General features: G+C 39.1%; 1 protein-coding gene across 1 annotated transcript in view; it reads left to right on the top strand.

The window, feature by feature from the left end:
- Tmtc1 (transmembrane O-mannosyltransferase targeting cadherins 1) overlaps window positions 1-24,147 on the top strand; it is a 253,580-nt gene that overhangs the window by 139,362 nt on the left and 90,071 nt on the right. Inside the window, 1 exon segment of the mRNA XM_047550906.1 lies at window positions 21,824-21,945. Coding sequence (XP_047406862.1) covers window positions 21,824-21,945 — 122 coding nt within the window.

The raw sequence follows: 24,147 nt of genomic DNA, 5'->3' as shown, positions 1-24,147 counted from the left end.
ATAAAAAGTGACACATATCAGGAAAGTAGCCAGTCTAATTTGGATTGTTTAGGGGAGTTAATACCTTTGGGCTTTCTCTTTATAGTTCCTCATTTCCCGTGTTCTCTAATGTGGTTTCACTGCATTACAGAGGAAATGCCACTAAATTATATTTAAGAGTAATTTATTTGGTATCAGTTTTTTATTGCATTCTCACAGGGTGTCTTGAGAATTTAGCGTATTTTTATACCTTTTATAATCTTGTAGCATGCCCGTAAGTGGAAAACTTAAGAAGGAGGAGGGAGGCTGATGACATCTGATCTTCCTAATAATGGCTTCAACAATGACATGGGTGTCTTTTGAGAACAGACATTAGGCAGTGGAGGTCTCTCCTGCCCCGCCCTAAGTATCTCCTCACTTCATGCCTATCCCCAGCCTTGCTCTCAATTTGCTTTCATGCTCAGCCTTATCACATCCCCCCATCTCCCTACTCACCAAAAGAGCAGACATCTAATTGAACAGAGATAGTCAACTTGAGTCTCGCTTTTAAAAATATGCTCATACCCATTCCAACAAAGAGGTTAAGTTAAAAGGAGAGTCACCATTGGAAAATGATTATTTGTACATTGATATCCCAGCACCTCATTCCAAAAAGAACTGGGAAAAGCTTATGGTAATTGATCCAATACAATGGGATTGACCAAGGCATGGCAAACTTTGTTTTGTTTTCAAAAGAACAAGATAGTAAATACTGAAACTTTGCTGCCCAAGCAATGTCACAACTATTCAATTTTATCATTGTAGCAGAAATTAGAAAACCCCTGGAGTAGAATATTGTAGTACCATGTACTCATACATTTGAGCTAAGCATACCTTCAGATTTCTGGAAATTATTTTACATGTAGTTCAGCCAAATAGTAGGTTATATTATTATTACAGCACCAAGATCATTAAATTCTAGAAGAGCCACTATGAAATCTGGTAAAATAAGCATCATGTTTTAATATACTGAATAGTAAAGTAAAATTGAACTTAGGGAATGAAGATTACATTTAACACTAAATGGCTCTAGGCCAATGCTGATTTTCCCCCCCTTTTGGCTAACATTTTTCTTTTTAGTTCCCATTCTTTGCAGAGAGTACTTTCTCTATTCCTTTTCTAACCTCAATTCATGAAAATCCTCCACAGGCTATTGTATGTCCAATATTTCTGGCCCATTTATAGCCCATCTTTTATGTTGTGCTTGGACCCATCAGTAGATGAGGCCCTGATAGATGGCTTGCCATGGTCCATCTATCCGCGCCTACCAATGCCTTGAGAATAGCCACTGTGTAAGATCAGCTCTGTATGGGACTTGGCCAGCCCAGTTGTTCCAGCCTCTTCTTACTGCATTCAGTAGGCTTCTCCACCTGCCCTCTTACCTGATGGTGCCCTACAACATGGGTCACATTTTTCCAGCTCAGTAGCTATAGTATATGTTGGTCCTTGGGCCGTGCTCCAAAGCTGAAATTTTTGCCTATACCAATATTCTGATGAGAGTCTGAAAATGAACTTACCATTTCATCTGATTCAGTGCTGGAAAATAGAGAAATTGGATTTGCACTCTATTTTAAAAGTGGAACCTATTTAAAGATCCATTGCTACTGTCTCTTCTCACATATTTCTTTGCCATTGCTTTGCTATATGTGATACAAACGGTATTGTGACTTGGGTTCCATGATTCTTATTTCATTTGTTAGTGTCACTTTAAATTCATGACCACTGTCCCCAAGTGGCAGCCAGTCCCCTCCATGTTGGAGGTGGCCCCAGAGTGTGTGAGGAGGACAACCCAGAGTTCCAGATCAAGAGCCCCGAGGCTGTGAGGTGGGGAGTTGTGAGGTAGAGTCTAACCACCTGTGTAGCGTTACCTCCATGAGCCCCATTAGCGTGAGGTCAGCCCAGGGCAAGCCATGTGAAAGTACAGTGGCAGGCATACAGGGAGGACTGGAGACCTAATGAGACCTAATGGCTGTTTTCATTGTCTTTGTCATTGTCATCACCAACACTGTGAAATTTTCACAGCATAATTCCAGGAGAGCAATGTGGGCTTTTGTGTCCATTTTGTAGAAATATCAAACTAAAAATAAACAAAAGAAATCCAGTGGACCGCCTTTGTCAAGTCTGTGTATTTCAAGGTCCAGGCACACTTGCCTAATCAGAATCCATGTGTTGTTACTATTGCTTATGAAAATTAGCCCGCCCCTCTTCCCCTCATCCTCTATCTCAGGTGACAGGGAGCTTTCTAAAATTCACGTTGCAAGAGCTAATGCTAGTAATGTACTTCCAAATTTTTAATGTTAAAGCATAATGTGAGAAGGTAGTGTGTTCAAATGTAACAGACACAGTATATCTTAAAACAACTCTGTTAAAATTGAATGTTTATCAAAAGAAAGAAAATAGTGGCAAACGCCACCAACATGTGTGTATAAATATGAACACTGAGGTCATCATCTCTAAACCTCCAAGCTTTAGAGATATTCTGGATGTCTTTAAAGATATTCGAAAATTTAGCAAAAGAAGATTTAAGAATGAACTTTTTTTCCCCCTTGGTGGTGCTGGGATTTAACCCAGGGCCTGGTGCATGCTAAGCAAGCTCCCTACCACCAAGTCACAACCACAACCCTTATTTTGTTATTTTTTTAAATGTTGTTTTTCTTAAAATCTCTTGCTGAATTTCTCCCTTTCTCTCAGTGATGAATGTTGGAAGACAGTAGACACTAGAAATGCAACTTTTTACTCAGTGGCCCTCTGAAAATCAGAAGCCCTGGAGCCAAGGATTTACTTTTTGTCCGTGATTAACATGTCACCTGTGAAGTTTTTCTCCTTGTTCTGGAACTGAAACTTTTACAAATCCTTTTTGCTGATTTCTCTGTAACATACAATTCCCTTGTACCTGGAGTGCTCTGCTTGGCTTTTGATCTAGGCCTGCAGGAGTTTTTCCACATCATTAAATAATTTGTTTTATTCTTTGCCTTCACAGGGCAATTACATTTTCACAAGTCACACTACTTAATAAGAAAATGACTTATCTACCCCTCTGGTGTTTATACCTCAGTTGGAAGACTCACTGGATTTATTAATGAAAGAATTAGATAGTTGTGTAATGGGAAAAGAAGTTTTCAGACATCACTAACAGCTTTATTTCTTTTTGCTGATTTGTGTGCTTTGTGGTTCTCAGCATGAGTTCATATAGTCTATAGTAAATGCTTTTACTCAGAAAATGCCACATTTTGAGAGGTAATTTTAAGTTTTAACACTTGCTATTTCTCTTAATTCAATGATTCAGACTCCCATAAAAGCAACCTATTACCACTCAGCTTTACAAAGCTTCTGATTGTTTTTAAATTTAGAAAAGGTCAGAAGGTATTTTTGTAACTCCTGAAGCCATTTTGTCCTTTCTATTTCCATGAGAACATAAAAGCTGTATTTAAAGGAGCACATTTTCCCCATCTTGTTCTGAAAAGTTATGAAATATGTAATTAGCACTCTCAGAGATAAAAGTAGTAAAAACAAGTCCCTCTAAGCTGAAAGCCCATTGGATTTCTTATTAAATTGGAAAATACAAAGGAGATGATGACTGACTGCCAGATTTAGATGGTGAACTAAATTCAGTACAACACCCAGCAAACCCACAAAGGAACGATAAATGAAATAAATATAGCATGGAGGGAATTCCCACCCCCCATTATATAACACCTAAAAACCCTTATTTTTTTGTGTACATATCTAAAAAGGTAGGATAGAGTATTAGAAAGAGAGAAACTGGGGTATATATACACAATGGAATATTATTCAACCATAAAGAAGAATAAAATCATGTCATTTGCAGGTAAATGAATGGAATTGGAGAATATCATGCTAATTGAAATAAGCCGATCCCAAAAAACCAAAGGCTGAATGTTTTCCTTGATTAGTGGATTATGATACATAATGGGGGTGGTAGGGTGGGGTGTAAGAGAAGAATGGAGGAACTTTAGATTATGTGGAGGGAAATGAGAGGGAGGAGTGGGTGGGGGTACGAAAGATGGTGGAATGAGTCAGACATCATTACCCTATGTATATGTACAATTACACAAATGATGTCAATCTACATCATGTACAACCATAGAAACAAAAAGTTGTACCCCATTTGTGTACAGTGAATCAAAATGCTGTCAGTAAACATAAATAAATAAATAAAAAAGAAAGCTGGTTTGTAATATGAGACTTAATTCTTTACCTTATTAAACATCCGAATTTTGATAAGGTCTTCAGAGCCTCTTTCTCACCTGTAACATAATAAGAAATAGTACAGATAGTGCACCTCGCCGTGGTCACTTAATTGTAAGTGCTGTCTGTATTCAGTGTCTGTGTAGATCTTTGTGGACATCTCAGATACAGCATTCAGAAATAACTCCTGAGTTTACCCATCAGCCTGTTTCTTCAACAGTTTTCGGTCTCAGTGAGTTCTACTATTTGCCTGAGCCAAAACTCTGAGAGTTTCCTTGTTCCCTTGCTTTCTCTTAAATATCTATTCAGTCCATTGAACTATCCTGCCATACTTTGACACCATCCCTGCTATTTCCCAGCCAGAGTCACTGTCTCCCCTGACTGGATATTGCCATGGCCGCCCAACCAGCCTCCCTGCTTCTCCCCTTGTGCCAGTGGGCCAGTCTGTTCTCAACACTGTGGCTGGAAGGATTGCTTTAAGACATAGGTCAGACTGTATCGCTCTTCTCTGTCAAATTGGTTGGTTCCTTCTTTCTTCCATCCTGACCTTTACAATGGGCTGAAATATTCTATGTACTCTGGCCCATCCTACCCCCACCCCATTCTCTCTTTTGTTTCTGCCTCAACTCATTTCCTACCATAAAATGTGTATCATGACTGACGCCGTAGTCCTCTTCAAATCTTGATTAATTGGCATCTTCTCAAGGAGGCCTTCTCTGACCACCGTGTTAGACTTGCAATCACTTTTTGCCCAGCTTCTTGAGGTGCCCCTCACCAGCCTTGCTTTTGTGCATAGGATTTGTGGGTAGGGATTTGTTTGTGCATAGGATTTGTGGGTAGGGGATCTATTTTACACACTAATGTATATCAAAGAGCCTAGACTGGTACCTGGGGGGGAAAAAACCAAAAGTGATTGATTACTGAATTCTTTGTGTCGACCTCTTAAGTACAATGCCCACAGAGACTGTTTTGATGGTAACAAGGCATATTGTTAATGATTGAGTAATCTGTGTCCATATTTTACCAAGAAAACCACTGTTGAGGAAGGGGAAGTTTCCAGGAGTACTGTGGCAATGCTGGTGACTAGAGTGAATTCTTCATTACCGCTGGGTCTCAGGCAGAGGCCAGGAGTCTGAGTAGCATGACTAGTTGCAGCCTACAGCCACATGCATAGCTCTGTGATAAAGGCAGAAATGGTCTTGAAATCTGGCAAGGTATTCAGAGAAAAGATGAATATATTAATAGGGACTATGTAACTGAAGGACAGTGTGTTTGGAGAGGGAAACAATAAGGTGAAATATTACATATTTCATTGATTTCCCTGGTTCTAAACAACATTCTGAGGGGGAGTAAAGATAGAATAAGACCCAGGAGCTGCCTCACTGTTTCTCTACTTCCATTGCATCCACCCCACCTCTGAGAGAATCCTCCTTGTAAACTCAGATACAATCTAATCATGACTCCTACCAAGAAGCCTTCCTGCTTACAGGACTTATCCTGGCTGGTACCTAGACTGTGCAGTGGTCCCGAGGTCCACACCTAGGATCTTGCACAGGCTAGGCAAGCACTCTATGACGGAGCTACATCCCCAGCCCTTCCTTGTTTTTTATTTTGAGACAGAATCTTACTCGACAGTTTGCCCTGGCTAACCTGGAACTTGCAATGCTCCTGCCTCAGACTTCAGAGTTAACTGCAATTACAGGCATGCAGTCATCGTGCCTGGTATATAGTGCTTTTTTGCATAGCAAAGGATGATCGGCTGTGTTCTATCCCTACCAAGAACAGAACAGCAGAAAACATGTCTCAATCGTAGCATGAAAGCTTTCACTGAGATGTAATAAAAAATGTTGTCAGACAGTGAGATGATTTTTTTTAGGATAGATTATAGAAACTCCCAAGGTAGAAACTTCTTTAATTTCATTCTGCTGCAGCAATTTATACCAAAATTCCTCAAATATGTTGTAGCATCATTCTGGCCTATAGGTAAGGTTGCTTTAAATAAAAATTTTATAGTTAAATGCATTTCAGAAGCATTAGGTTTAAAAAGTCAAACAACTTCTGTACTGGAGGACTTCATAAAACCCTTTCTGTGCTTTAAGTCTTGTGACTTTCCAAAAGCAGTCGTTGGTAAATGGTATTTTTAAAATTAATTTGAATTTGGAACCACTTTCAGGGTCTTCTTATAGACTAGAGTTCTAGTAACATGTTTTGAGAATCATTGATTTGGGCCAATACAGAGGGCTGGGTGTGTATACCTTGAGAATTCATTCCTGGGCAACATTTGAACACTTCTATGCTTGCCTTCTTTGAACCTTCAAAAACAGAAATCACAATAGCATCAATAAAAGAATTTTCTTGTTATCTCTTTAGCAATGCCACCTGCAAAGGGATGCCTTTGAAACCAATTCTTTGTGAAAGTTGAAACCTTGAGACCGATTCATGGAATTTTGTTTTCCATTCTGGTGAGGCTGTCATTAGAAATGCATATGTGCATTCAGTACATGTTTGTGACTGCTGAGACTGGCATGAGGAACATTGCAAAAATGCATAAAACGTCATAGGCTGGGGAGGCAGGTGTCACCTACAATAGCTGATTTCAAAGTAAGACCAAAGTGACACCCCATAAATCTCTCCACATGCAGTTTTCCTTTTAGCTGGAATTAGTAAAACATTGTAACTTCGCCTGCTTAACTTCTGATTTAAATGAAAGGGCTTAGCAGAGGTCTCTGTGCCTTGTCTGAGTGGAGGAGGGAGCTCTTCCTGCTTCACAGCTTAGTTCCTCCCCCGAGGGCACCGTTGTGGAAGGTTTTTGGAGGAGAGCTGGAAAGAAGAGTAGAGACTCCCTCAAGCTTCTTGATAAGCCAGTGTGTGACTGCAAATAAATGGTTGCATTTTTGGCAGAAATTCATCTAAGTCTTGCTTTCATCCCATCTGACTCCAATTGCCAGAGGCCACCAATATTTACAAAAGGACCTGGCAACTTTAAATGATCAAATTGGTTCTGTCAGCTTATAACCCAGGACTTTGGCATTTGGTATTAAAAAGTGATTAATTGGGAAGAAAATTTATTAATGTCAGGCTCCCTGGCATCGCCTTGAAAATTCTCTCTATTCATTGCACCATAGTTCCTTCTGCTATGAGTAGCTTTGCCAAATGAATTTTAGTTTTCGCTTATTATAGATTCAGGTCCTCACTATACCAGTGTTTTGGTTTTTATTTGTGTGTATGATCCTGGGAATCAAACCGAGGAACATTCTACCTCTGAGCTATATCTCCAGACCCCTTTATTAACTTTTATCTTGAGGCAGGTCTTGCTAAGTTGATCGCTGGCCTGGAACTTGTGATCTTCCTGCCTCAGCCTCCTGAATAGCTGGGGTTACAGGCCTACGCCACCATGCCTGGAAATACCAGTGTTTTCACTCAAGAACAATTTAATGCCAACACTTGTTGGACAAACTCTTTCACCCTTTGTTTTTCTATCTAAAAGATTGTTTTTCCTATTACCTTGTAAGCATTTCCCGAGGAAAAGGTAACTTCTATGTAGTGATCATTGAGTCGTGTTCTTTCTTTTATCTTATGTCAAGCCATGTGTCACTTCCTTTCTCTTACATACACCTTAGAGATTTAGGCTGCTGCCATTGGATGGAAAGGACCCTTTTATGTATGCATCGTCCATGTTCTGAAACGATGAAAAGAGGTGTGTACGTGTCTGAACTTGGAATATTACAAGTATTTGATACCATTTTAAAACTTTCATTTACATCCTCCGCTCCATTTCATTAGTCCATTAAATTTGCCCTTTTAAGCTGTGGTAGGTAGGTTGTTTCAATCCATAGTTAAAGGTGAGGGAAGAGCATTATTCAGTCACGTCAGTAATTTGTGAAAAGAACCTTTTAACCATCTCTGTATAAACAAAATTATCCATCAGCCTTTTATCATCATCCTTTTCAGAGACAGGAAAATGGGTCCTGTACAATACATTATAACACATTTTGATTATAGAAGATATTTGGACTTTGGATGAGTACATGAACAGGTAACAGGAATCAAATCCACTTCAGTGGTAGTTCCTCTAGAAGTTTAATTACACAAGTGAAGCTCCCTTTTTTTTTTTTTTCATTTTAGCTTTGAGAGAATATTACTTAACCCCTTGTCACTTTCTTTTTTTTTTTTTTTTTTTTTTTGCGGTACTGGGGATCGAACTCAGGGCCTTGTGCTTGCGAGGCAAGCACTCTACCAGCTGAGCTATCTCCCCAGCCCCTCCTTGTCACTTTCATATAGAGTAACCTCATGTGAGCCGGACATCTCTGCAGTTTACTTGGTAAAGTGGGGCTAAATCATTGTCTTTAGAAGTTGCTGCTCTAACATATGTAGATATTCACTAGGTGAGTGAATCTGTGTGTATTTTTGTGACTCCTTCTCTATATTAATTTTAGATTATAGAACAAGTGATCTATCTTCTGTGTGATGATTCCAAGTGGGTAGATGAGTCATGCCTTTTGGTTAGTGTGACTTGCTGTGTGAAGAAGTGAAGCATCTTGTCTCTTTCTTAACAGGATGTCTATAGTATCCTGCTTTGGGAGAGGGATATCTCAACAGAAATCCTTAAGCAGTAGTCACAGGTAGAAGACCACTCGTGCCAGGCACGTGCATTTCTGCAAGAACTGATTCTTTTGAAAATGTATCTGATTTATCTTCTGCCCCTGTTTCTTCTACTTCATTAACGATAGATTCACTCATGACTCTATTTGTTTCAATCTATCTTGGATCCTAACTGAACCCTTACAGAGGGGGAAAAAATGGTTAATTGTTCTTTTCTCTCTTCTTTCCATCCCTGAGTCATCTTATTAAGTTAAAGTTTTTGACCTAGGATTTTGTGGTTGTTGTATTTTGGACCTGGGATGCCACCCGAAGGTCTGTGTGTTGAAGTTTTGATCTCCAGCCTAGGTGCTATTGGAAGGTAAAAGAACCTTTAAGGGGTGGGAACTAGTGGGAGGAAGTTAGGCGATTGTGGGTATGCCCTTGAGGGACTATTGGAACCTGGTCCTTTCTTGTCTCTTTTTGCTTCCTAGTCACCATGATCTGAGCGGCTTTGCTCTGCCACATGCTCCTCACCATGATGTGCTGCCTTAACACAGGCCCATAAGCAGTGGTCAAGCCACTGTGGACAAAGTGCTCCAAAATTTTGGACCAGAATAAATCTTTCTTCCTTTAAGTTGGTTTTCTCAGGTATTGTGTCACAGCAATAGGAAGCTGACTAACGCAGTGGACTTATTTGTGTCACATTTAATCCTATTTTGCTAGTTGAGCATGATGCCAAGCCTGGGTACCTGAGCTACATTTTCTCTTCCTACCTCACCTACAGACAGGTTCCTGGTGCAAGTTGGGGCTTCTCTTGTTTCTCCTGGGCACCACTGACCCTCTTTAGGACAGGGCTTCCCTGTATCCAGGGGTAGTGGATGGGGTCCCTGGTATACTCCCCCAACCTTCTCCTTTCTCTTAAATTCACTGAGCTCCCTTCATTCTCAACACATATGAACACAAATCTCTTAGAGACATACCACCCTTTTGATTTTGCAAATCCATCTGCCTAATGAATGCTATGATAGATATGTTACAAGAATAAGTGATCAACACAGCGTTAACATTCCTGGAAGATCCATTCACAAATGGTTCACATATAAACAATTGAATGTTAAAGAGAGAAACTTAGAACAATGACAAGATAAAATGCAGAAGGCTTTTGTCTCCCTGAGCTGTCCATTTAGCTGATTCTTTATATCTCTGTGGTCACTAGAATGTGGACTTCTTTCACTTTCCTTACCCAGAAGGATAATTACATCACAGTGTTTGATTTCTTATGTCGAAAGTGATCATTATCTTCTTCTCAGTGCTTCTCAAATATAATACTGATTCATAATTTCATATCCCAGATCTGTCAGCTAAATCATGTCACATCCTGTTGTGGTCAGTGGTCCTGGATGTGTGTCATCTATCAGAAGTTGTGTTGGAAGTAGGACTGCCTCAAACCATTCACAAATTCATTCAAATAGAATGCCTGACCAGAGCACATGCTGTGTGCCACAAACCTCTCTCCAGATTGTAGAACACTTGTGCTTACATCTGTCTGGCAAAGCAAGTCAGTGGTACCTTCCTTTAGAGACCATCAGGGTTGAGATTTTCCACAATGTCTCAGCAGCATCTCCCCTGGCTACCTCCAGATTGTGGGACCTTCTTCCATCATATTATGTTAAAATCAAAGTGGTAAAGGATCGAAATTCATCCTCACACCTGACATTGGCTTTAGATTCCTAAGCTGCCTGGGCTACATGGGAAGAAGACAGGTATGGGAATAGGTCAGACTTGTTTAAAACTCTTGCTTCTCACTGGATGGATCAGCTTCGGTAAATGTCATAAGCTCTGGGAGCTTCCGTTTCCTGTGCTACAGAAAGGAGGACTCTTGTACCCACCTTGTGGGTATGATCATGAGATTTCAGTAGAACAGTTTGGCATGTGATGTGTGCTTTTGCTTTTCTTCTGTCCTCTACGAATAGCATCCTACCAAGGTGTTTTTGCCTTTGGAAGACTCTGGCAGAGGGACATCTCCTGGTGTGATTGTCATTGGTCGAAGACCTATGGCCCTTGGGATGCCTCATTTCCCGGCTCACATGTAATAGTTTATAAGTTGGACGGAACTGTAGAAGATGCCTTGTCTTATCACTCCTTTCCATCTCTCCAGTCTCCTTTTAAAATGTGTGTAGCTTTCTTGTGCCTTTTCTGTTTTTATTCAGAACAAAAACTGGAGATGAAGAAAGTTCTTCTCTGATTTCCCCTGTGTCTCCATAAATTCCTGTAGTAGTCTCCTTCTAATCAGAAAAAGACTTATTTAGAAACATTTTTCTCATTTACTTATTTCCCTTAACTTCTTACTAGTGCTTACTTAAAATGAATGATGTTTTTATTATATTTTTTTACTTGACTAATATTTTCTAATAAGGTGCCTTCTAAAATACATTTGCTTTTATTTTTCTTAAAACATTTAAAAGTGTGCTTAAGGAAAATGCAACTTACGTTCCTGAATGAAGTTACAAATTAGCTTCTAACTGAGTAAAGTAATCTCAGAGCTTCAGTATTTCACCTCATTTAATGCTACAGAGTAACTTGGTGTTCTTATGAGATAGGAGGTGTCCATCTTAGGAACTGGTATTTATAAGAGCGTTCAGATTATTGATTAAAAACAAATCAAACAAAAAGGTCTATGCAAAAAAAAAAAAAGGGTCCAGAACCAAAGAGCAGAAATATAAAATGTCAATTTATGAATACTCTGACTTTAATCTGCCTTCAGCTCTCTGTTCATTAGTGCATCTGGCACTGTCTCCTGGCGACGAAAGTTTGGCATGGGAAGAAGTAGTGTTTAACTTGGCTGAGAGAAGACCTGGACTATACAAGTCTCCTTTTGTCTCTGAGGGGGTATAATTTCTTCATTCATTTCCCCTTTTAAATTTTTACTCCCTGTGCATTTATGAGCAAATGTTAGAGCTCATGAAAGCGAGGAAATGATATCACCAGCTTGAGCCAAGGAGAGTGTGGGTTGGCAATTTTGCTCTTGAGATCCTGAACCTGAGCCATCTACTGTCACAGTTCAGCTTATCCTGCTGATTCAGACTAGTGGGAAAAAGAAAAAAAGAAAAAAAAAAAAACAAAAAAAAACCCAAAGAAACGCAAGTGGCACCTTTCCATGTCTACATTTGAAATGTGAGTTGTGCCCATATCTTGAGAGAACTGTCCTTAAACCTTTGGCATCATGGCATCGTGGCTCTTTGGTCTCCAGTTAAATGTGTGATCACCAAGGCATGTGGCACGTGTACATGAGCCTCTGAGAATCAGCTTTTAACTTTTCTTCCTTTGTCTATGGAAGTGGGCCCACCATTCTACTTGCCCTGGCATTGGTGTAGTGGAATTTTAGATTCTAGATCTTATTTGAGTCATAAGTGGTGTGGCATGTGATATTGTGATACCAGTGAAAATTCAAAACTTCCTCTTCTTCAACTCTTGAGAGACTGATCTCAATCTCATTTGTTGGGTAAAAAAGCTGTCTCAGATTGGTGTTTGTCTTTATTGCTTTTACACAACATTTTAAAATTTTCATAGCCTCACTGGCCCTTAAAAAAGTAGTTTACCCAAGGGCTAAAACCTAATGGAAAGACAATGATCAAGACCATGTAAAAACAGGACCAAATCAGGGGTGTGGAGCAGGCTTCCATGAACTCACCTGTGCCAGAGTTTTGACCCTTCTTTAGAATCCATAGTTCTCCTTCTATTCCCTTATTCTTACTCTGCTGACCTCTCAGCCAGAGTCCTGGCAGTAAACATAGGTCAAGACCAGCAGGTGACTGAAGAGACTTTATGAAGGAACTATATGTAGTGATATGGGCAGAGTTTGCAAAATACACAAGCAATGTGACACCTGACAGATAGATGGTCGTTAGAGTGAAAGGAGAATAACAGTCCCCAGGTACCTAGTGAGAGCTATAGTCATGAAGAGTATTAATCTTATTTTTTTAAATATGATAATGGAATACCAGAGGCAGGCTACTTTGTAAAGAAAATAGGTTTATTTAGCATAGAGCTTTGGAGGCTGGACCTCCAAACAGGATAGCACCGGCTCTGACATGAGACCCACATAGCTACATCACATCATGTTCATATCATGATCTGTCTGTCTCTTTCATCTTTCTCCCCCTCCTTGTAAAGCCACTGGTATTCAGTCATGGGGGCTCCACCCTAATGACCTAATCAAATCTAATCACTTCCCAAAGACTCCACATTAAACACCATAGTCACATTTGATTCCCACACTCTTAATACCATGAACATAGGACTTTGGGAATTAAACTCCTGTCTGAGTTTGGAGGAATAAACTATATTCAAACCATAATGAAGGAGACCCCAGACAGGAGCTGTGCCTGAGAGAGGCAAATCAGCTACTGCTTGACAGAGGTTGAGGTGGGAGAAGCTGTTAAAATCAAAATGAAAACAGACTCATCAGTGAAGGCCAGGTAGGCAAGAGGGCAGCACAGGGCTCACTCTGGCATCCCAGGAGGAATGAGCTAAAGGTATGTTTGTGCAGAGCTCAAAATCATTGTCCAAATAGTCAAACTCCTTCTGTGCATTTTACTCTAGTTTGGTATTGCCTGTTCTGGTCTTGAAAGTGTCCTGTTTGGCTTCTGAGTTAAGGGTTGAGGACATGATAAGTTTACAGCCACCTGATGCAGTCTATATTATCTTCATCCTTGATAGCATCAGTAAACATAAAGGCTTTTGTGGATTCAAAGTTCAAAGTTCATGATTTCTTAAATCAACTACAGACTTGGATTTGCCAAAGTGGAGGCTCACAAATACACTGTGGACAGAAGGGTGTTGGGCTGCAAAACAAGTCTTAAAACATACAGAAGCAGCACTGGAAGAGCCAGATTCTCAAGTTTTGCATGAAGAAGGCCTGAATGCTTTGCACCCTTGAGAAAGACTCCTCACAGGAATAATGTGATCACCTCCTGGCATTTTTGCTGATTATAGTTTCATCTATTTGGAAAGGACCCAGAAATCTAAGACATGAAAGATTTTTAAAGAGGAGTAATAAATTAGAATTTAAACTTGCACAGATTTGGATTGCCATACTACAGGGCTGCTGTTTGGGGCAGTCATATGGCCAGAGAATGAGTGGAGCTGTCGACCCAGTACCTCGCTCTCAACCAATGGAATTCAGAACAAACGCCTGGGTGAGGTAGAGGTAGTAGATGCTGTCAAGTGGAACCATGGTGGATTTCAGTTGGTTAAAGTATTATGGCTTCCTTGGTTTAAAAGAACTTCCTTAATAATAACTCATTGAATACTTCAGTTAAGGTGAAATATTCCCAAAGTTGAAATTGAATTCCCATAAATTCCATGTTTTTTTTCCCCTGGGTGAGAAGGTTATATTGCCATTCGAGCATCAGCAATAGTATGGAGCAGTGGATAAATCAGCTTTACAGAAGGCACATGAGCATCAGTGTGAGCAGCATCTCAGTGGTGTGGACCAACTGCCTGACCCTGACGAGCTACTTTTCCAAGTTCAAGGACCAAGGACTTTTCACCCAAAATTAATGTTGCAGATACAGTGTTCCAGAGTATTACCAAACAAAGGGCCTTAGTTGGGAGTCCCTAAAATGGGTATGTAAGTGCTTGAGGAGCCCCAGTGATAGCTGTGCAGCTTTCATTGTTACTGATCTTCACTAGCGGGACACGTATTTGTTGAGCACCTGTTAGGTATGTGCCAGGTATCTAGATACATTAAACTATGCATGGGGACTGCCGTTGAGGAATCCGTAGTCTGATGGAAGAACGTATAAACGGAGCTTAATGAGCATTCAGCCATAATAGTTGTCAGCTTGGCAGATGCCTTAATCTCAGGGCTAAAGAAAAGAGGTTTGTTGTCATCAGATTCCCTGAGGATTGATCAATTGGATGCAGACATTAGAGCCTAGAGCAGCAAAATAAATTCTCAGGATTGAAATATAATCACAATTCATTGAACACACTCATGCCCTAAATGCGCTGAACCATTTCTCTGAAACCTCTTCAGAGGCCAGAGAAAATATACTAGTCATGGTGATGACAGTGCTTCTCTCCAAGGGAAGAGCCCACAGTGGATGAACTGGGCAGGGAGAACTGCTTGCCAGAGTGCAGTCATGTGGATCTGTGTGTGTCTTTACCTATGCTTTGAAAGGTGAACTGGGAACCCAAATGGGAGAGCAAACCAGAAACTACCGAGCTCGACTCAGGTCATGGAACTGGGTTTTCTTTGTACCAGTTTATGGATTTGAGAAAGGCCTTGCTCTTCCCTTAGCCATTTGGCCAGATGTGTGTCTGCACGGATGGTGGCTGAGCAAGCCTCCGGGCACTCTAAGCAGGGTGTTAAGATGAGATTTTTACCTCTTTGCAGCTCAGAGGGAGGCTTCTCTGTATTCCTCCAAAACCAGAAAAAGAAAAATCAAACCTAACACCTATCTCCATGAATTTATCACACATTTTTTCTACAGATAGAGTAGGTATCAATACTTTTTTAAGAATCTAACTCATCATCAAACTAAAGCTCTGAGAGATGTAAATTAAGTTGTCTGAAGTTGCAGAATTAAGTAGACCAGATGAATAGTATGTATTGTTATGGCTTCATTTTTTAGTTCTTTTATTCTCATGTCTCTTCCTTCTCTAATATAATTTAGAATAAATAAGTGTTCTTTCACCTCTTTTCCTAGAAATGAATGCACTATGTGTACCCTGAAAAATTTCACAAAATTTCTTTTTTTCCCTTATATTCTATTGAGTTTCATCTGATACTATTGGTTGAAATATGCTGTACCATCTTTAGTCAAATTTTGTCATGTCCATGATACATGAGATACAAATTGGGCTCCCTCCTGGTCTTCCTCAATCTAGGAAGTTCAGCAATGTCTGTGATGGATTTTTTTCCCTAACTCTAGAATGTTCTACTTGTCAGATTGGCTTGTTGTTTAAAGAAATTTGTTCTTGAATATTTTTAATCTCTCTTGACGGGGACAAGGAAGACAGAGAGTATTATCATCAGTTTAATATGAAGATAAGGAATTTTTCATAAACATTATTTTTCTCTAAATGAAAGTAAAATGTCACACTGAGTTTGGGCACTGTGCCACTGTCTTCAATGGAATGTTTTAAAAACAAAGACGCCTGAGAAGCCCAGCCCACCTGGTGGCAGCACTGACTGGTGACCAGGAAGTTCACAGCTCATGACGCTGATGACATGCATTTTTGATGCTCAAGAAATCCGTGTATTGACCCAGCCCACCACCCCAGAGCCTTACTTGTTCATCTGTGGTCAAGGCACCTTGAGGATGGAAAGACTCACATGTGCCCAAGACAACTAATGCTGTATTGGCTACAGGGCCTCAGCCTGAGTCTAGACATCAACCCAAACACTCACTTTTCTTTCTGTGCATGAGGGACACAGTAGTATCTCCCCGTAGCCTCCCTGTCAATTCTACTACAGGGAATGCATAAGCTGTCATCTGCCAACATGTCTAGTATGATTCCTGCTTCGTACATTCTGAACCTTCTTCCTGGAATGTGCCCTGCCCCCATTTGTCTGCCTTGAAAGCACTTATTAATATTTCAAGTCCAGATTATCATTCCCACGAGGAATCCCTCTCTACCCACCCCTCACCTTCTACCAGTTTCTCTTTTGCCTGCTACATCTATTCACTTGATTCAGCAGATAGTGATTTATTCAGAGATAATGGCACCAGGCACCGAGGTAAACACAAGTCCTGTACCAGTGAACGTGGCTGAGGAACTCCCTGCCCGTGTGGAGTTTGTGGTCTGTTGGGGGAAGGCAGCCATTGAAGACAGCAGACCCAGAGCTGCATGTGTGGTTACCACTGGGATGACTTACGATGAAAACAGTGATGTGCCTGGCTCCCGCAGGACCTGGTGGAGGAACAAGTGAACCCACACGTTGTGATGCTCGGCTCTCCTTGACTCTCCCCATCTCTGTGTCCCTGGCATTGTGAGCACCTTGGGCTCATGAGTGAGGAGGAGGCAGGAGGTTGGCCTCTGCTCTCACCTGACCCCACCTCAAGGATGAAGAGCCTCCCATTCTGGTGGCTGCACAGGCTCTTGGAGTTCTTTGGAAGTAACTGAAGGTCCACCAGAGTGAGGAAGGAGGCTTTGATCAGGCAGAATATGAGATCCTGGGATGTAAATGTGATGTGCCTTTCAGGTCCCCGGTGGGGACTGTCCTCAGATAACCTCAATGAGGGGCAGGGCAGTGGCTCTTTGGGGAGACATTACCCAGGGACAGGGGCAATGACCTGATTTGAAAGTGTTTATACCTACACTCTTCATTCTTCTTGGAATGAATTGATAGGTGTATTGCATTCTCTTTAGAATTCTCTTTGGAAAGACATGAATACCTCTGTAAAAAGCTTATACCCAAATACTTAAAATCAGCATACTATAGTGACACAGCCACATCAATGTTTTTAGCAACTCAATTCACAATAGCCAAGCTATGGAACCAACCTAGATACCCTTCAACAGATGAATGGGTAAAGAAAATGTGGTATATATACACATGGAATATTACTCAACCATAAAGAAGAATGACATTATGGCATTTGCTGGTAAATGGATGGAACTGGAGAATGTCATGCTAAGTGAAATAAGCCAGTCCCAAATAAACAAAGGCTTAATGTTTTTTCTGATATGTGGATGCTAATCCATAACAAGAGAGGGTAGGGAGGGGAATTATAGAAGTTCATTGGATAAGACAAAGAGTAATGAAGGAAAGGGAGGAGAAATGGGAATAGGAAAGATAGTAGCGTAAATCAGATATTATTTTTCTATGCTCATACCATGACCAGTGTAACTCCACATTATGTACAACCACAAGAATGAGAAGTTATACTCTATGTATGCATGATATGTCAAAATACACCCTACTGTCATGTATATCTAAAAACAACGAATTTTTAAAAAGACAAATAAGATTGACAAACCCTTAACCAAACTTACCAAAAGTAACAGAGAAGGCCCAAATCAACAAAATTAGAGATGAAAAAGGAGATATAAGCACCAACACTTCTGAATCCAGAGGATCTTTAGACACCTTTGAAATATTTCACTCCAATAAAATAGAAGATATTAACAAATTTCTACTCACATATGACCTGCCCAAATTGAACCAGGAAGACACAGAAAACATAAACATACCAACACCAAGTAATTACATTGAAATAGCAATTAAAAACCTTCCAATAAAGAAAAGCCCAATACCACATGAATTCTCAGCTGAGTTTTACCAGACCATCAAACTGTAACAATTCTAGTCCTCCTCAAAATATACCGTGAAATTGAAAGAGAAGGAAGATGTACAGATACATTCTATGAAGCCAGTATAAGCATGATACTGAAAGCAGACAAAGACATATCAAGGAAAGAAAACTACGGAACAATATCCATGATGAAAAAAGATGCAAAAATCCTTAATAGAATAGTAGCAAACCACATTCAAAAGCACATTAAGAAGATAATGCACCATGACCAAGTGGGTTTCATTTTAGGGATGCAAAATTGGTTCAGCATGTTCAAATCAATAACAAAATTCCCCACATAAATAGAATTAAGGACAAGAATCAAGTGATCATCTCAATAGATGCAGAAAAGGTCTTTGATAAAATCCAGCACCCAGAAACAATTAATAATGTAAAGAGAGAACCTACAGAATGGGAGAATATCTTTACCACACACACCTCAGGTAGAGCACTAATCTCCAAGATATATAAAGACTCAAAAAACTTAATACTAGCAAAACAAATAACCCAATCAATAAATGGGCTGTGGAACTGAATAAGACACTTCACAGAAAAAGAAATGCAATCTATCAACAAACATGAAAAAATGTTCATCATCTCTAGGAATCAGAGAAATGCAAATCAAAACTACTCTAAGATTTCATCTTCAGTCAGAATAGCAATAATCAAGAATGCAAGCAATAATAAGTGTTGACAAGGATGTAGGGAAAAGGTACACTCGTACATTGCTGGTGGGACTGCAAATTATTGCAGCTGCTATGGAAAGAAGTATGGAGATTCCTCACAAAACTTGGAATGGACCCACCATTTGACCCAGCCATCCCACTCCTTGGTTTATACCCAAAGGACTTAAAATCAGCATACTACAGTGATGCAGGCACATCAGTGTTTATAGCAGCTCAATTCATTATAGCTAAACTATGGAACCAACCTAGATGTCCTTCAATAGATGAATGGATAAAGAAAATGTGGTACATATACACAATAGAATATTACTCAGCCTTAAAGAAGAATGAAGTTATGGCATTTGCAGGTAAACAGATGGAGTTGGAGAATATCATGCTAAGTGAGATAAACCAATCCCAGAAAACTAAAGGCCGAATGTTTTCTCTGGTAAGTGACTGTTGATCCATAGTGGGGCAGGTGCAGGGGAACAATTAAGGAAGAATGAAGGAACTTTGGATTGTGCAGAGGTGAGTGAGGGGAGGGTTGGGTGGTGGGGATGGGAAGGATGGTAGAATGAGACGACATTATTACCCTGTATACATGTGCAATTATATTACTGGTGTGACTCGGCACCATGTACAGCCAGAGGAATGAGAAGTTATGCTCCATTTGTGTACAACATGTCAAAATATATTCTACTGTCATATATAATTAATTATACATTAATTATAAAAAAAAACCACTGGCAAAAAGCCAGTGATACAAGGAATTTACCTCAACATTGTAAAGGCCATATATTACAAACTCAAAGCCAACATCACACTGAACAGAGAAAAAGTGAATGCATTTCCTCTACAAATAGGGACAAGAAAAGCAGTATGGAGATTCCTCAAAAAACTAAGAATGGAACCACTATATGACCCAAATATCCCACTCCATGGTATTTTTCCAAAAGAGCTAATAAAAGCCCACTATATGAATACAGACACCTCAATGTTTATACAGCACAATTTGCAATAGCCAAATTAAGAAATCATCCAAGATGCCCCTCCATAGATGAATGGATTAAGAAATTGTGGCATGTATGCACAATGGTGATTTATTTAACCAATAAAAATAATGAAATTATGACACTTACTGGCAAATGAATGAAAATGGAGAATATCATGCTAAGTGGAATTAAGTGAGTCTCAGAAAATCAAGGGTCAAATATTTTACATGTGGAAGTTAGAGCAAAATAAAGGAAATTCAGAGGGCCGAATTAAAAAACAGTATATCAGCTTTTGGAAAGAGTCAAGAGGTGATCAGCTATTGTAAAAACTAAAAATGCTACTCTACAAAGAGAATATCAATGAGCTGTTCAACCATAGGCTCAGAGTTAAGGAGGAACACATGATAAGACACTCGCTCACAGGTTTATTTTCAATGTTAGCAAGAAATACATGCTTTATTCTGAAAACGTTCTTTGTTAAATTACATCCTTTAAGTTCTTGAACTGAAATGTACATTGTAAAGTTTAAGTATAATTTAAGCTTCAAAGATAATTTGCAGCTTTTAAATAAAATAAACTTGCTACTCTTTTTTATTTTTCTTTTACCTTTTTTTTTTTGTCAATTTTGGCACAACCTTAGAAATATAACATTCTTTTGTATCCACGTGAATTGAAACCTTGTAAAATAATTCATTTTTTTCCTTTTTATTCTATGTGGTTTCTTTAAGTAAAAAATGAGATCATTAGTAATGGAATTATTAATTATTTAAGGGAAACTGTCCAAAATATATGGAATCACTCTTAGAAATTTTATTACTCTATATTTTTATAGTTAGACAAACAAAGATTTTAATAGAATCCAGATGACAAATACCCAGGATCTTTAAAATCTTTTACTTTGCATACTTAAAGTATTTGTAATTTCCATTAGGAAGTTTTATTTATATTTGTCAATTTTTAAAAATTTATTCTTTTTTAATTATTAAAAGTAATAGACTATTTCAACTGTTTATGTGTATAGGAACCATTTGATCTTGTAAAATGGCAAGTTCTGTTTGGTCTTCTTAAACTTTTAAAAGATAATAATAACATCAGTAAATTAATGTCTGTTTTAAATAGAATTCTCTTCAAATGCATCTATCTATATTATATATACATATGGAAATATAAATTGTTTTTTACAGTTTTCATTACAACATTATTGTACCAAAGAAACTTTAACTTTATTTAAAATTTTAATTAAAATCCATAAAAATTAATTTATACATGAATGGTGTGAATCTACATTGTGTACAACCGTAGAAACAAAAAGTTGTACCCCATTTGTTTACAATGAATCAAATGCAGTCTGTAAAAATTAAAAAAACAAATTTTAATTCTATAAAGATTAAGAAAAATTTTTATAAATATTGGAGAAAGAGCCTTTGTCAATTTAATGAATTTTTGTAGTGATTTTTTAATTATAAAAAAAATTATGGAACAGAAGCTTAAATACTTCCTTTATTGGCTTCATTTGAGAGGTGGGAAAGAAATTTGGGGGCTCTGTGGATTCCCCCACATCAGTGTTATAAAGTTTACTCTCAAAATCTCTATTCCTTTTCCTGGTGAGGATTTTTTCTTTTCTTTAAAGTGTTCTCTTTTAGAGAGGAGACATCATTAAACTCTCTCTGGTGCCTGTGTGCTGCAGTCTACCCAGCAGCTCTGCTCCCTGGACTGCCCAAGGTGCCTGCGGGGACAGGGATCTGAAAAGGGCCAGAGCCAAGAACCAGGGTTGCTGGAGGGCCCACACAGAGCAAGGAGCAGCGATCACCCACCACACTGTGCCAACATCAGATGTTTCTGGTGGCACCTGTGTGTCAGGCTCCTGCGGGTGATTTGACAGGCCAGCTGTCCAGCCTGGGGCTTTGTGTGATAAACTCGGCTCACTCTTCAGAAGGTTCACATGCTGGGGTTTATTTACTCCTTCACTGAGCATTGAAGTTGAAAGAGATGGTTGCTGACCGAAGTGGAATTAAACCAAAATTGACTTGTCCTTCACTGTTGTGTGTTTCAGAGACTGGAGCACAAGGAAGTTTTAGTGGGCTTGTTGTTCCTGGTGTTCCCGTTCATTCCAGCCAGCAATCTCTTCTTCAGGGTGGGTTTTGTGGTGGCGGAGAGAGTCCTTTACACGCCTAGGTAATTATTGCAGCGATTTCCTCTTTACCAGCCCTGCCCTCCCACCCTCCACCAGCAACACCGATTCCAGAGAGACCATCCCTTGGGTGATGAGAGTTATGTCCTCATGGAGCTCAGACTTTACCACCTGAGCCTTCAGACAGCCACACAGATGACTGGGCGAGACCACGCTGGTGACATTCACTCTAGTTCCCAGTGTCCACCCCCCATCGCAACTTCACAGTTGAATGGGAATACTGACTTCAGTATGTTCAGGACACTAGCTGCAGTTGCTTCCACACCATCTTGTCCAAATGTTTTGTTAAATATAGTTATAATTTTTCAGAAATATTTGTTGATTTGCATAAAATTCATGTTTATAATCTTCCTTTGCCCTCCTTTTTCTTTAATTCAAAAAAGTGAGAATGATCTCAAGAAAACTTATCCTCAAGAAAATCTGTGTGAAATAAAAGTGATTTAAAAATCACAAAGGATGTTCAGATACGTGTGCATCTATAATGTACTCAGCTCTGAGCATGTGAGCTGTGCTGAAGCTGGTCTGCTTTCTTAACAATCAAGTGTCATCGTTCCAAGGCCACTTTTCAGATGCCCAGAAATATCACTAAAGCAGGAAAAAGGCTTGGTTCTTCCTTTACCAGTTGTGTGACCTTGATCGAGATATACAGTTTTTCTGCACCAAATTTTCTCATTTCTAAAATTGAGATTTTAGTAAACTACATAAATTTAGTACTTTCATCTATGATGTTGCCTTTTTGAACAGTTCATTTTTATGTAAGTTCAATAATAACTTCTATAAGTTCTATAAGATTGGATTTTTCTAAAAGGCAATATCGTAATCCAAGATATTTTAAGAAAATCATTATTTTTGATTATGATATTGCACTAGGAATTTAAAAACACTTTTAATTAGAAATGAGATTTATAATCTCCAATTCTCCCAAGCCAAAACTATAGTATTCCTAAGTCTTTGCAGCATTATATTTAGATTTGGCTAGGGCTTAGTCCAGGGTAGCCTTTACTTTGTTTTATTTGTCCTCAGAACAATTTGGAAAGAAAGTTATTGCTTGATAAGTACTATTTGATAAGGACAAAAGTACAACACAATTCTTTGTATTTTGTATTACCTACAGGTAAGAGTCTTTTGAGAAGACACCAACACTAACCTATAGAAGGGTAAAATCTGTGTGATTTTTTTTTTTTTTTTCTTAAACCCCTTTGGTGGTACTGGGGGTTGACCCAGGTCCTTGCTCATGGTAAGCAAGTGCTCTACTACAGAGCTACAACTTCAGCTCTTTAAATTTTGTTCTGAGACAGGGTCTCATTCAGTTGCTGAGGCTGACCTCAAACTTGTGATCCTCCTGTTTCAGCCTCCCAGTAGCTGGGACTATAGACATGTGTCACTGTGCCCTTTCAGCTGAGATCAGTTGAAAGTGTCTGAAGTCAGCTTTCTTCTAGAGTACTGATGATTCCAAGTTTTTCATTTATCGATTTTACCGGGTATCTTTATTATAAATGCTATACTAGAATCTGAGGCTACAAAAACAAGAAAATTCAGTATCTATCTTGAAAGAGTTGTACTTGAAGTGTTTCATAATACTTGATATTCTTTAAAATACTGTTATACTCCTTAATGCCTACCATTTTTCCATTAATTATATTCAAGCATTTATTGAGCTTTTATTGTATTTCACTCTCCATGCTAAGGAGACTGCCTTCAAATTCCTGCTTAGATATCAGTGTGATTTCTCCAACCTTCAGTTTCTCAATTACATGAAATGGAAATAATGGGAACATACAACTCGGTCAGATAGTGTGATCATTAGTGAGATAACCATATACGGAACTTAGGAAGTGTTTTGATTGTGGTCAATGAATATTAAGTAGTAGTATTGTTGATAAAAGCTGATACCACAATCATTATGCTATAGATATGAATCCTGGTCTCTGAGAGGGTTAGTAACTCACCCAAGGTGACACAGCTAGTAAGCAGCAGAGCTGGAATGTTGATCTTCTCTAGTCTCACCTTCCAGACCTTATTTCTTTTTTGATAGAAAGAAAGAGAAGAAACTGGAAACATAGTAAAGCAATTTCAGCCCAACTCCATTTGGTGATAGAGACTTGATACTGCCAAGAATCCTGAGATCTGAATCCTCAGGAGTTTGGGGTTCTAGGTGATAGAGAATTACAAATGCAAGGAACTGC

Source organism: Sciurus carolinensis, chromosome 4, assembly GCF_902686445.1.
Source record: "Sciurus carolinensis chromosome 4, mSciCar1.2, whole genome shotgun sequence".
Lineage (NCBI taxonomy): Eukaryota > Metazoa > Chordata > Mammalia > Rodentia > Sciuridae > Sciurus > Sciurus carolinensis.
This window is presented reverse-complemented; position numbering and strand designations above follow the sequence as displayed.